This window comes from Eublepharis macularius, chromosome 6 (assembly GCF_028583425.1).
Source record: "Eublepharis macularius isolate TG4126 chromosome 6, MPM_Emac_v1.0, whole genome shotgun sequence".
Lineage (NCBI taxonomy): Eukaryota > Metazoa > Chordata > Lepidosauria > Squamata > Eublepharidae > Eublepharis > Eublepharis macularius.
Window position 1 is genome coordinate 50,766,900 of NC_072795.1, and position 11,979 is coordinate 50,778,878.

The window sequence follows — 11,979 nt, forward strand, 5'->3', positions numbered from 1 at the left end:
TATACCGTATAGCCTGTAGCTGTGGACAAGTTTACATAGGGACCACAAAGCATAGCATCCAGACAAGAATAAAAGAACATGAAAGACACTGCAGACTTGGCCATCCTGAAAAATCAGCAGTGGCTGAACACAGCCTAACTCAAAAAGGACACAGTATCCTATTCCAGGAAACTAAAATACTTGACAACACTTCCAACTACTTTGTCAGATTGCACAGGGAAGCCATTGAAATTCATAAGCATAAACACAATTTCAATAGGAAAGAAGAAGTGTTCCCACGCCTCCATTGTTATTTCTTTATGAAAATTTATTGCCCACTTCACCATCTGGGTTTTAACTGTTTCGTCCTCTGTATACCATTTCAGAAGTAATTTATAAATTTTAGATATTTCTTTCTTGTCTTCTTGTAGCATCACTTCTTCTAGTTCAGAATTTTCCATTCTTATACCTCCTTTTAAGCAGTCCGAGTTATAAAGATCTCTGATCTGTCTATATTGGAACCATCCATAACAAGGAGACAACTCTTCTTCTGTTTTTATTCTTAGCATTGAATGTTGTACTTGTGTTATCTCCTTGTATGTTAAACGCTGCTTCTTGCTGTCGACAGTTCTCAGATCTATTACTTCATACGGAACCACCCATGAAGGAATTCCAAGAGTCACTATGACTTTGAGCAATCTAAAACTGAATTTGAAATTGCACTCTGTACAAATGATGAACATGTTATTTCTAAAATGTATAAACTCTTGTTGAGGTTTGAGATGGAAGAAGAGCAAGTAAAAGAATGTATGATTAAATGGGCCAAAAATGTGGACATGACATATTAATGGAGCAATGGGAAAATATGTGGACATGGGGGTTGAAATTTACATTAAGCTCTAGTATCAAAGAAAATTTTTGTAAGATGATGTATCGTTGGTATATGACTCCTGAAAAACTGGCTAGAATGTATAAGGGTGTTTCAAATGTATGTTGGAAATGTGCTAAACAAGAAGGGACATTTTTTCATATGTGGTAGACATGTAAGAAAGCAAAGAATTTCTGGTTGCAGATACAATCATCGATTCAGAAGATTTTGAAGATTAGAGTCCAGTTGAAACCAGAGATATTTTTGTTGGGAATAATGAACAGCCAGTTGGGAAGAAGCTTTGGACATTTGTTTTTATATTTGATTACGGTGGCAAGAGTACTCTATGCACAAAAGTGGAAAACTCCAACATTGCCTACAGTGGAGGAATGGTGGATAAAAGTGTTGGAATTTGCATCTATGGCAAAACTGACTTCACAGATTAGGGAAAAGACATTAGCTACATTTTTGACAGAATGGAAACCGTTTATAGACTTTTTACATGAAATGGATAATAAGGACTTGATGACATCTGGATTTATGGGTTAAGAACCATGAACAATAGAAAAAAGAGGGCTTTTATGTTTAGCTTAGAATAAGTGAGATTCTGAAAATGATCTGTATTTGTGGCGGCGGAGAAAATTGGAACTCAATCTGTAGTTTAGTTTAAGGGTTTCTTTTTCTTTTTTCACTTGTCTATGTATTGCTTATGTGTCTTCTTTTTAGATTTTTTTTAACCTCTATGTTTGTTGTCTATAGTTTTTATGTTATTGTTTATAGTTTAAATAAAGAAAAATTATAACAGAGAAATGTAAGGTGGGGGGGAGTGCTTTCCACCAGGCTGGAGCCAAAGTCAAAAAGGTTCTGGCCTCGTCGAAGTGAGGTGAACGTCCCTCAGGCCAGGGACCACCAGTAACTACTTAACCGCAGAGTGTAAAGTCTTCCAGGGGATATACTGGGAGAGGCAATCTTGCAAGTATGCTGGTCCTAGTCTGTTAAAGGCTTTAAATACCAAATCCAGAAACTTAAATTGGACCCAGAATTCAACCGGGAGCCAGTGCAGCTGGCACAGCACTGGAAGAATATGTGCCCTGAATGGTGTCCCTGAAAGGACTCATCCTTCTGCATTCTGGACCAGTTGCTGTGTGACACCCAATTCTATATTTTCTTAACAGCTGAGTCCAGTGTCACTTGGAAGTTCCGGATAAGGTAATGTGACATATGAAGGCCAATAAACTGAAGCTCACTTCATTAAAGGCTGAGTTGTTGGTCAACTATAAAGCTGCTAGAGGACTGAGGATTCAGCCTGCCCCAGAGGGAATAACACTCTTCCAAAGGAGCAGATTCAGTGCTTGAGGATACTGCTGAAACCTGACTCATGGTTAGAGGTGCAGGTCTCCTCTGTGGCACATAGCACCTTTAATCAGCTTCAGCTGATACACCAACTATGGCCCTCTCTTGAGAAATGTGATCTGACCATAGTGATCCATGTTCTGATCACTTCCAGGTTAGAGTACCATAATAAGTTCTATGTGGAGCTGCCTTTGAAAACTGTCCAGAAGCTGTTCCAAAATTTATTTATTTTATTTTACAAAATTTATACTCCACCATTCTGACCTCATAAGGGCCACTAAGGCGACTAACAAATTAAAAATACACATAATAAAATCACATTTTAAAAACCATTAAAACCAACAAAAGTGCATCATTAAAACAATTAAAACCAGAGCTAATATACACATGCAAAAACACAAAAACAATAATTAAAACATTAGGCTGGAAGGAGTTATCATGGAGGGAATGCCAAATGAAACAAGTCTTCAGCTGCTGGCAGAAGATGACAACAGAAGCGAACAGATGAGTTTCCCTGGGGAGAGATTTCCAGAGTTTTGGTGCCATGATCTAGAAGGCCCTCTCCTGGATTGCCATCGGCCTAATTTTAGAAAGCAAGAACACAAAAAGCAGGGCCTTGAAAGATGACCACAGTGTTCAGGTGGTCCTTCAGGTATATTGGTCCAAACCATGCAGGGCTTTAAAGGTCAACACGAGCACAATGAATTGTGCCCAGAAGCAGATTGGGAGTCAGTGTAAATGGGACAAGTCTAGAGTGATATGTTCTCTATGACCCACTCTAGTCAACATCCAGACCAACACATTCTGCACCAATTGAATTTTCTGAACACTTCTCAAAGGCAGTCCCTATGTAAGTGCCTTGCAGTAATATAATCTCGATGTTACCAGGGCAGTAGCCTATTCTTTTCTGCCCAGGAGAGGCTGCAGCTGGCTAATCAGATGAGGCTGGTAAAAGGCACGTCTGGTCACAGTTGCCACTGGCTTATACAGCAGTAAGTCTGACTCCAAAAGCACTCCAGGACTATAGACCTCTTCCTTAAAGGGGAACACAAACTCATTCAAACCATGTGTTATCTTAAATCATAGGTCAGATCTTCCACTCGTCAGTAGTACTATCTTTTTTAGGATTAAGTAGTAATCAGTAGTATCATCTTTTTAGGATTAAGCTTCAGTTTATTAGCCCACATCCACTCTAAAACTCCCTGTAGACACTGGTTCAGTTTTTCTACAACCTCTCTGGGAATAGCCAGAAGCTCAATGTAGAGCTGAGTGTCCTCTCATATTGGTAACATTAGACAACCTCACCCAGCGGTTTCATGAAGACATTAAAAAGCATAGGGGACCCCACTTCCCAAAGGCTAAGGTGCTGAGTAGCACTTTCTCAGCACCATGTTCTGAAACTTATCCTCCAGGTAGGACTGGAACTACCACATAATGGTAAAATTAAAAAAAAAGTCCAGTAGCACCTTTAAGACTAACCAATTTTATTGTAGCATAAGCTTTCGAGAATCAACAGTTCTCTTCGTCAGATGCATGGAGGGCAGAAAGAAACTGGTCAAATATAGAGGAGGAGAGGGGAGGGGAGGAGGAGAGAGGGGATGTAAACAACTCCTTTGATATGGAAATGCAAACAGCTCCTTTTGATGTGGGGATCAGTTTGCTTGTGTAAAGGTTCAAAGGAGTTTGCCGTGTTAGTCTGTAGTAATGGTAATGATTAGATACAGGTTGCAGGTGCTTTCCAGGACTGGCACATATTCACACCCTGAAAGCAGCCATTCAAAGGAGTATGTTTAAAGTTAAGACAAATTGCAACGAACCTGTGACTATGGCCTACACGTGATTACTGTTTCCATACATGCCACCTGTGGACTGGCTCAGCCTTGTCCAAGCAATTGAACTTTGGGATAGCTGTTTCAGTCACTTGTCTCCAGCAACCTGTTTCACCCTCATATGTTTACCCAAGAGAGATAAATTATTCCTTCTTTCAATTCATTGCACACATTTCACTACTCTAAGGTATTTTTAAAAAACTCAGTTTAATCTTGAAACTACCTGCTTGTGTTCTGAAAAATGAGTCCTTGATTTTCAATATTTAATCTTGTGGATGTGGACTTACATGTCTTGAAAGGAAATGCTTCTTGAAACCACAGAGGCTATGTACAGATGCACATACAAATTGGAGCTTGTGCTGTGGCATAAGCTCAATTTCCCCCCATCTTCATCCCCAAGTGACACACATTATTGAATTAAATGCTGATTTCCCCTTCCTTTTCCTACCCATGATTCAGGTAGGTTGTATGCCCTTTTTATTTTTTCAAGTTTTCTGCAAGATTCAATTAAAACTTTGTTGGCACCTTCAAAAACCAATCTGTTTTTTTAAGCTGAAAAAGTACTCAGGGGAGTGGAGAGAGACATGGCTCCATGATGTCACTTTGTTCTCACTGTGTATGTCACTGACATACTGGAAACTAGCAGCAGAACTAGTTTATCCTCAGGGACATCTTAAGCAGGACATCAATTCTGCAAAAGAAGATTGTATAGCAGTGTTAAAGACATGTGGTTCCACAGTTTCTTAACTGCTGCATGTGTGTATACAGCCATAACTAATCTGTGGCTGAATCCACGCATCACTGGATATTGCACTATTGTTGCAGTACTGTAATCATTCACCTGCAAATTGTCTTGTCCACACAGGGAAATCCAGAAGGTGAACAATAGTATTAGCTGTACTAGTGAAAGTTGAACTAGTGCAACAATACTGCAATATCGAATGATATATGTGTGCTGAATTTCCATCAAGCTTTTTCTCACTGCTTTTCTTCTACTGTACTTTTTAAATGCCTTTGTTATTTAAATTGCCTGTGTTAGTGAGAAGGCATAACTAGTCAGTCTTTGTAGACTCATATTAGGTGTAAGTAAGATTTACTTAGCCTTAAATAATTTTTGCCACTCCAGTCGGAATAAAAGACAGAGACCGTATTGGGATATAAACAGGGCCACTTTATTAATTAACCAACATAACATAAACCTGTCATTGCGGCAAGGGATCTAACTGCGGTACAGGTCAAGCCCTGGGGTCCTACCGGACCACCGCCTTGACCTGTCTGGGTGACCCCTGCTGCCCCGGGGGTGTTCCATCCAGAGGATGGCTGGGACCCGGCGGCCAGGCGAGTGGTTCCCCTTCAAAGCACCAGCCCCCACTAGCCGTGGAGCCTAGGGGCGGCCTTGTCAGGGTTCCCCACCAGGCAGTCTGCCCTCGCAGCTGGCAGCCGTACAGCCTCACCAGCCGCTCCTGACAGACCCCCATTTCCCAACTAATGGGAATGTGCCAAGGGGTCACCGGCCCGCTCAAGCTATCCTACCTGCCAGTGGCCAAACTATATACATTCCATCAACCACCAGTTTAAATATGTCCCGCAGTGCGAGGTAGGCGAAAAACAACTTCCCAGTAGGCCAATTGGGGAAGAAGAAAAAATTCCTACCTGGCCCCGTAAAATGGCGACCGGCTAATCCCGCACTGTAACAGGGAGAGGTGGGTGGGACGAGCAGACACGCGGCGACTGAGGAGGCCTGTGGAGCGGAACCGGCTAACTAGCCGTTTGCTCCGCCCCCAGGCCAATGCCCGGATGGGTTTAAGCGCGGGCTGTCTTTGCTCCTTCCGGAGCGGCAAACCCGGCCCCCATCCGAGCAGCCTTGCTGCCGTATGGGTAAGTGCCGCATTGCCACTCCAGTCGGAATAAAAGACAGAGACCGTATTGGGATATAAACAGGGCCACTTTATTAATTAACCAACATAACATAAACCTGTCATTGCGGCAAGGGATCTAACTGCGGTACAGGTCAAGCCCTGGGGTCCTACCGGACCACCGCCTTGACCTGTCTGGGTGACCCCTGCTGCCCCGGGGGTGTTCCATCCAGAGGATGGCTGGGACCCGGCGGCCAGGCGAGTGGTTCCCCTTCAAAGCACCAGCCCCCACTAGCCGTGGAGCCTAGGGGCGGCCTTGTCAGGGTTCCCCACCAGGCAGTCTGCCCTCGCAGCTGGCAGCCGTACAGCCTCACCAGCCGCTCCTGACAGACCCCCATTTCCCAACTAATGGGAATGTGCCAAGGGGTCACCGGCCCGCTCAAGCTATCCTACCTGCCACTGCTAAGGGTCAAGCCTCTGCTTAGGCCCTAGCACCCCACAGGTGGCTTATGGCCAACCTGAGCCCTTGCCGCAAATCCTCCAGGAAAATGTCATTGCCACTCACCGACAGGTGGACCCCATCGCTACGATAAAGGTCAGCCACCTCAGCCTTTATAGCGGGATGTGGCAGATATATGCCCAGACCCCGGCCCAAGGCCTTCTCCAAGGCCCTGTTAGCCCTATGACGTGCCCTTTCAATCCCGGCAGGGTCCAACGCTTCCCTCCATACACGACGGGGAAGTATTGCTGACCATATAATGAGTGTGTCGGGCCAACGCTCTTTAATCCACCACAGGTCGGCCTCCGCCTGCAAAGATAGGGCCTTACCCTTCACCAGGCCAAGATCATTGCCACCGAGGTGGATTACCAGAATGTCCGGCAGGGGGCCACACCTTCCCTCAAAAAGGAGCGGCAGGAGACCAGGCCACCTCAAACCTCTGCGACCCTGCCATTCCACCGTAGCCCACAAACTGAGGCCCAACTGCGAGCCGAACTGGGTCTTCTTTGCTTGACGAGCAGCCCAAAAGACCATACTATGGCCGCAAATCAAAACCCTCTTCCTCGTGTAGCAAGCCGCCGCACCTGCAAAGAGACCAAAGTCAAGAAGCGTTCACCTCTCCGCCCAAAGGGCGGACATAAGACCGGAAGGCCGCCGACCGCCAGCGTCCCAGACGCTGTATAACTGGGCCCGGGTACCCCATAGCCGCGGCCGTCGAAGCCGCCCCAATCCTGAAGGAATGAGTCCCAAATTTCAAGCCGTCAAGACCCAGTTCCGACAAAGCCTTCCCAGTCACCGACCAAAACTGATATTTGGTCAATGGGGAGCCATCCTCGTGCCGGAAAAGCAGCCCGTCACCCTCTCCCCGAAGAGCCACGTAGCACCTCAACGCGCTGACCGGGCATAGGCCAGGTTCAGCACAGCTGCCTAAACGTAACACGAATCCCTTACCCGCCTGGTCAGTCTTGGATCTCCGTACCCTAAGGGTGACCTCGTCACCCTCGAATTTGAGATCCTGCGCCCTCAAGGCACGGCCCGAGTGATCAGCCCGTGCCAGGGCCACCAATTCGCTGACCCTAAGCGCCCCAAAAAACGCGGTAAGGGAAGCCGCATGAAACAACGCCGCCTCAAACGGAGAGCGACACAACTTATCCCAAAGCTCGCCTAAACCCCTAAGAATAGTAGGGGAAATTGGCTGCCTATCGTCCCTGCGAGTCCCAGTTTCACGGGACCACCCTTCAAGCATTTTCCGCAAACGGAAATCGCCCGTCAGATCTGCAAGACCCTTGGCCTTACTAGCGAAGGCTAAAGCCGCTAGCTGACCCCTGATAGACTTAACCGACAACCCAGAACCTCTCTGAGCCACGCAGAACTGCATGAGGTGCTGCACTGGTATAGGCCATACCTGTTGCAAACCCGCATTCCCCCTAAAACCCGCAAATTGACGCACTGCTCGATCGTACGACCGCCGCGAGCTGGGGGCCAGTGCCAGTTGAATAGCCCTTTCAGCCTCGAGCCTCCAAGGTTCCACAGTTCCCACGGCATCGTGGTTGGTGCGGCGTCCGCCTCGGGGGCAAGCTGCCGAAACCGGGGAACCTGAAAGCGAGACAGAGCATCTGCCACGCTATTGTCCAACCCAGGGACATGCCGAGCTAGAAACAAAATATTAAGCTTTAAACACCGGAGGGTGAAGGCACGAACCAGCCTCATGACCCTCGATGATCTAGATGTAAGGGACCGGAGGACATGAACCACTGCCTGATTGTCGCACCAAAAGTGGACAGAGTGGTTTGCCAAGGTGTCCCCCCAAAGATGCACTGCTACTAGGATCGGAAACAGTTCCAGAAAGGTGAGGTCCTTACACCATCCCCTTCTGACCCATTGTACCGGCCACCGTTCGGCACACCAGTGACCTTGAAAATAGACACCGAACCCCAGGGACCCTGAAGCATCGGAGGCAACCTGCATATCCGCCGCTAACCTAAGAGGCTCCCTCCAAAATGAGACCCCGTTAAAGTCCCTGAGGAATGCCTCCCAAACTTCCAGGTCCTCCCTCATCCCCCTATTGATGGAAAGGCGATGATGGGGGAGACGAAGTCCCCCCATGGCATCGCACAAGCGCCGGAGGAAGGCTCTGCCGGGGGCTACGACCCGGCAGGCGAAATTTAAATGCCCCACCAGCTGCTGGAGCTCACGCAACGTGGCTTTCTTCTTCCCTTTAAAAAGGGCCAGCCGAGTTCTGAGGTCGAAGAGCTTCTGGGCAGGCAACTGGGAGGCCTGCCTGATTGTGTCCAGCTCAATCCCCAAAAAGGTGAGGGTAGTAGCCGGACCTTCCGTTTTCTCATGGGCGAGAGGCACGCCCAACTCAGCCGCCAAGGCAATAAAGCCCGTCAAAAGGCGGTGACACTGGCCCCCCCCGGGGGGCCCAACGAAAAGGAAATCATCTAAATAATGGGCCGTGGCGCGGCACCGAAGCCGTGACCTGAGGGCCCATTCCAGAAACGAGCTGAAACGCTCAAAGGCTGCACACGAAATCGAGCAACCCATTGGCAATGCCCTATCCATATAAAACTGGCCATCAAACGAGAAGCCAAGCAACTCAAAGTCGTCCGGGTGAACCGGCAGAAGACGAAATGCAGACTTTATGTCGCATTTTGCCATCTCGGCCCCCACACCGCATTGCCTAACAACCTTGACAGCCTGATCGAAAGAAGTGTATCGAACAGAGCACATGTGCTCAGGGATGGCATCATTCACCGACCCCCCTCTAGGGTAGGACAAGTGATGAATGAGCCTGAATTCCCCCACGGCTTTCTTTGGGACCACACCCAGGGGCGACACTCTCAGACACGGGACCGGGGGGGCCGGAAAGGGGCCCAGAACACGCCCCTCCAAACATTCTTTACCTATTTTACACCTAACAACCTCCTCCATGCCCACAACCGAACGTAAATTAGAGGACATGAAGGGAGCCCTAGGACCCTGGAAAGGAATCCTAAAGCCATAACGAAAACCTTCCAACAAAAAGTGCGCTTCCTCGCGTTTAGGGTACCCCACAAGGAGGCGTTCAAGAACCGTCAGGTTTATGGGGCTGGGGCCCTTTTCCAGCAGTAGCTGGGGGGCCCCCGCCCCCGCCCCCACCCCCACGCCTTCCCGCCCTCTTAGATTGCCTGGTGCAAGAAGTGAAAGGGTGGGGGCCACCACAGATTGGGCACTGGTGTTTAAAATTGCACACCTTTCTGGAGCACACCCCTTGGGAACTAAAGTCCCAGCACAGCAGCCGGGGTTGAACCGGCTGCCCCGCGGGTGCGCGGGTGCCCTGCGTAGTCTGACTCCTCTGAACCAGGTGGCCACTATCCGAGCGGTCACCTGCATTCGGTTTGGCCGGGGACATGACCTGCAGCCAAAGCTGCTGGTGTATCCTGTCCCACTGCCAGGTCGGGTTGAGGGCGGCACGCATACGGAATTCCTCGTCGTATTGCAGCCAAGCTGCACCAACGAAGTCCGTATGTCCCCTATAAATTATATCAATGTATTGGAATAACTGGGCAGCCTTCCAAGGCTGAGCCCTAGCCGCCACGCCGGCATAGATTAACATGCCTGGCAGCCAGTTATGCCAGTTCCGCTCTATTTTCCTGCGCTTCAACCTTTCCTTATCGCGATCATCTAACTCCTCCTTGTCTTTCTTTTCCAAATCCCGAAACAGGAGATTGAAAACATCCACATATTCGCCACGCAGAATCTTATCCCTAGTGGCGAGAGTTAAGTGATCACCTAGGGGCATCGCTGTATCCCCAAAAGGCATAGCTCCAAATGGAATGGACCCATAACCGTGTGTCCCCCCCACAGGGAAGCCCCACGGATAGTAGCCCCACTGATTAAAGTGGCTCCCCGATGCCTGGGAACCAGGGACCGAGGGGGCCTGTCCTGAAGATGGGCCAGCTACATCGCTACTAGCGGCCTGAAGCGCATTCCATGATCCTTGGGGCCACACCGGATTAGCCCCATAGAACTGAGGGGGAACTCCTATCGTGGAACCCACGTGCCCCTGGGGTGCAGATGGTGGAGCAGGTGCTTGACCCCAATGCCCCCAGGGCCAAGCCCCTGGTGTAATAGGTGCAGCCGACTTACCATCACCCTCAGGAGGTTGAATTGCAACTGCCACCTGCCCAGATTCCTCCTGCACGCTTTGCTCAGCTACGCCACTCAGTTCAACGGCTGTGGCTTCAGTCACCGTCACCTCGCAGGCTCGCTCCCCTGCTGCTGGCGTACCTGTACTTTCAAGAGCAGAAAGCCTATTAAGAACATCGCGCTGGAAGGTGGCTGACGAAGCCAAAAGGGTTGAGCGAGCCCTCTTTGCTCTGCCGGTTGCTGAGCCACCAGCTCCCCTGGCTTGTTCTAAGGCAGTCAAGCGAGCCAAGATGTCTTGCCGGCCCTGCAAATCACCCTCATCCTCCGATGAGGAAGAAACCGGGGCTGGCCTCTTTGATAGTGGACGCTTCGCTGGCTGTTTGCCCTTAGACGGCCCTTTTCCCTTTCCCGGCATAATGTACACTGGGCCAGTACAACCCCACAGGAAAGGAGGAAGGCCACTCAAATGCCCTGCCCAGAACAATGCACAATACCCCCCAGGAAAGCAGGTACCAAGTGCAACCTGCAGCTCGTCAATCCCTATAACAACCCACCCTAACCGGGGGGGGGGCGTGAGATACAACCACCTACTGGAGGGGGGGGCAGACAAACCAACACCTTCCCTGCTGCCTCCCTAGGGTGGGGGGGGGGTGGAAAATGGAGGAGATATCCCTCAGCGCCAGCCACCCACCGGGGCGGGGGGGGAACAGGGGAAGCTCGACAGCCCCTAATATAACCCCCCCTCCGATAAAGACCCCCGCGTCCCGGCGGCCTAACAGGGCCTCAACCGAACTGCTGCCCAGAGGGGACTCACAACCCCTCAACAATTAAGGCGCGGCCGCGCGAGCCGCAACGGCGGCGAGGCGCACGGGCTGAAGCCGGCCGAGCCGGGAAGGCAGGCGCCGAGTCACCCGACTCCGACCGCAGCCGCAGGCCCAGGCGCTTGCTCCCGCGCCGCGGACTGATCGCCGGGACTTGGGCTGCCTCGAAGAAGCGACGCCGGGCGGGCCACACCCGGCAGGCGCGGGCGCGAGCGGCCGGCGAGCGGCAGCAGGCTCTCTGCCCGGCCGCTTGCCCAATCCGACCAAGGCCGCTGAGGCTGCCGACCGTCCTCCGCAACTGCACAGCCTCGCAGCCGCCGGCCCTGCACTCGGAGAGTTGCTACGTGCACCTCTCCCTCGAGCAGACACGCGGCGACTGAGGAGGCCTGTGGAGCGGAACCGGCTAACTAGCCGTTTGCTCCGCCCCCAGGCCAATGCCCGGATGGGTTTAAGCGCGGGCTGTCTTTGCTCCTTCCGGAGCGGCAAACCCGGCCCCCATCCGAGCAGCCTTGCTGCCGTATGGGTAAGTGCCGCATTATTGCTGTTCTTGGGATTTGTCCAAACTCTGTTGTATTAATTACTATGGGCCAACTTCATCTTTTTCAATCAAGGCACAAAACCTCTAGAGTGGTTACATCTGAGA

General features: G+C 50.2%; 1 protein-coding gene across 1 annotated transcript; it reads right to left on the reverse strand.

Annotated features, from left to right (window-relative positions):
• Positions 1-3,097: 3,097 nt before the first annotated feature.
• On the reverse strand, positions 3,098-10,930 carry LOC129332667 (uncharacterized). Its single transcript, XM_054983898.1, has 3 exons — positions 10,516-10,930; positions 6,451-6,968; positions 3,098-3,235 (listed from the first exon to the last, which is right to left on the reverse strand). Exons 1-3 carry the CDS (start codon positions 10,928-10,930, stop codon positions 3,098-3,100), a joined length of 1,071 nt encoding a protein of 356 aa, XP_054839873.1.
• Between the last annotated feature and the right edge of the window lie 1,049 nt (positions 10,931-11,979).

Coding starts and splice junctions, on each gene's coding strand:
- LOC129332667 (XM_054983898.1), bottom strand. CDS start 10,930: ATGCCGGGAAAGGGAAAAGGGCCGTCTAAGGGCAAACAGCCAGCGAAG. Junction 6,969..10,515: donor TCAACCTCCTGAGGGTGATG/GTAAGTCGGCTG, acceptor GTCTCTTTGCAG/GTGCGGCGGCTTGCTACACG. Junction 3,236..6,450: donor GCGATGGGGTCCACCTGTCG/GTGAGTGGCAAT, acceptor TTCCCCTTTAAG/GAAGAGGTCTATAGTCCTGG.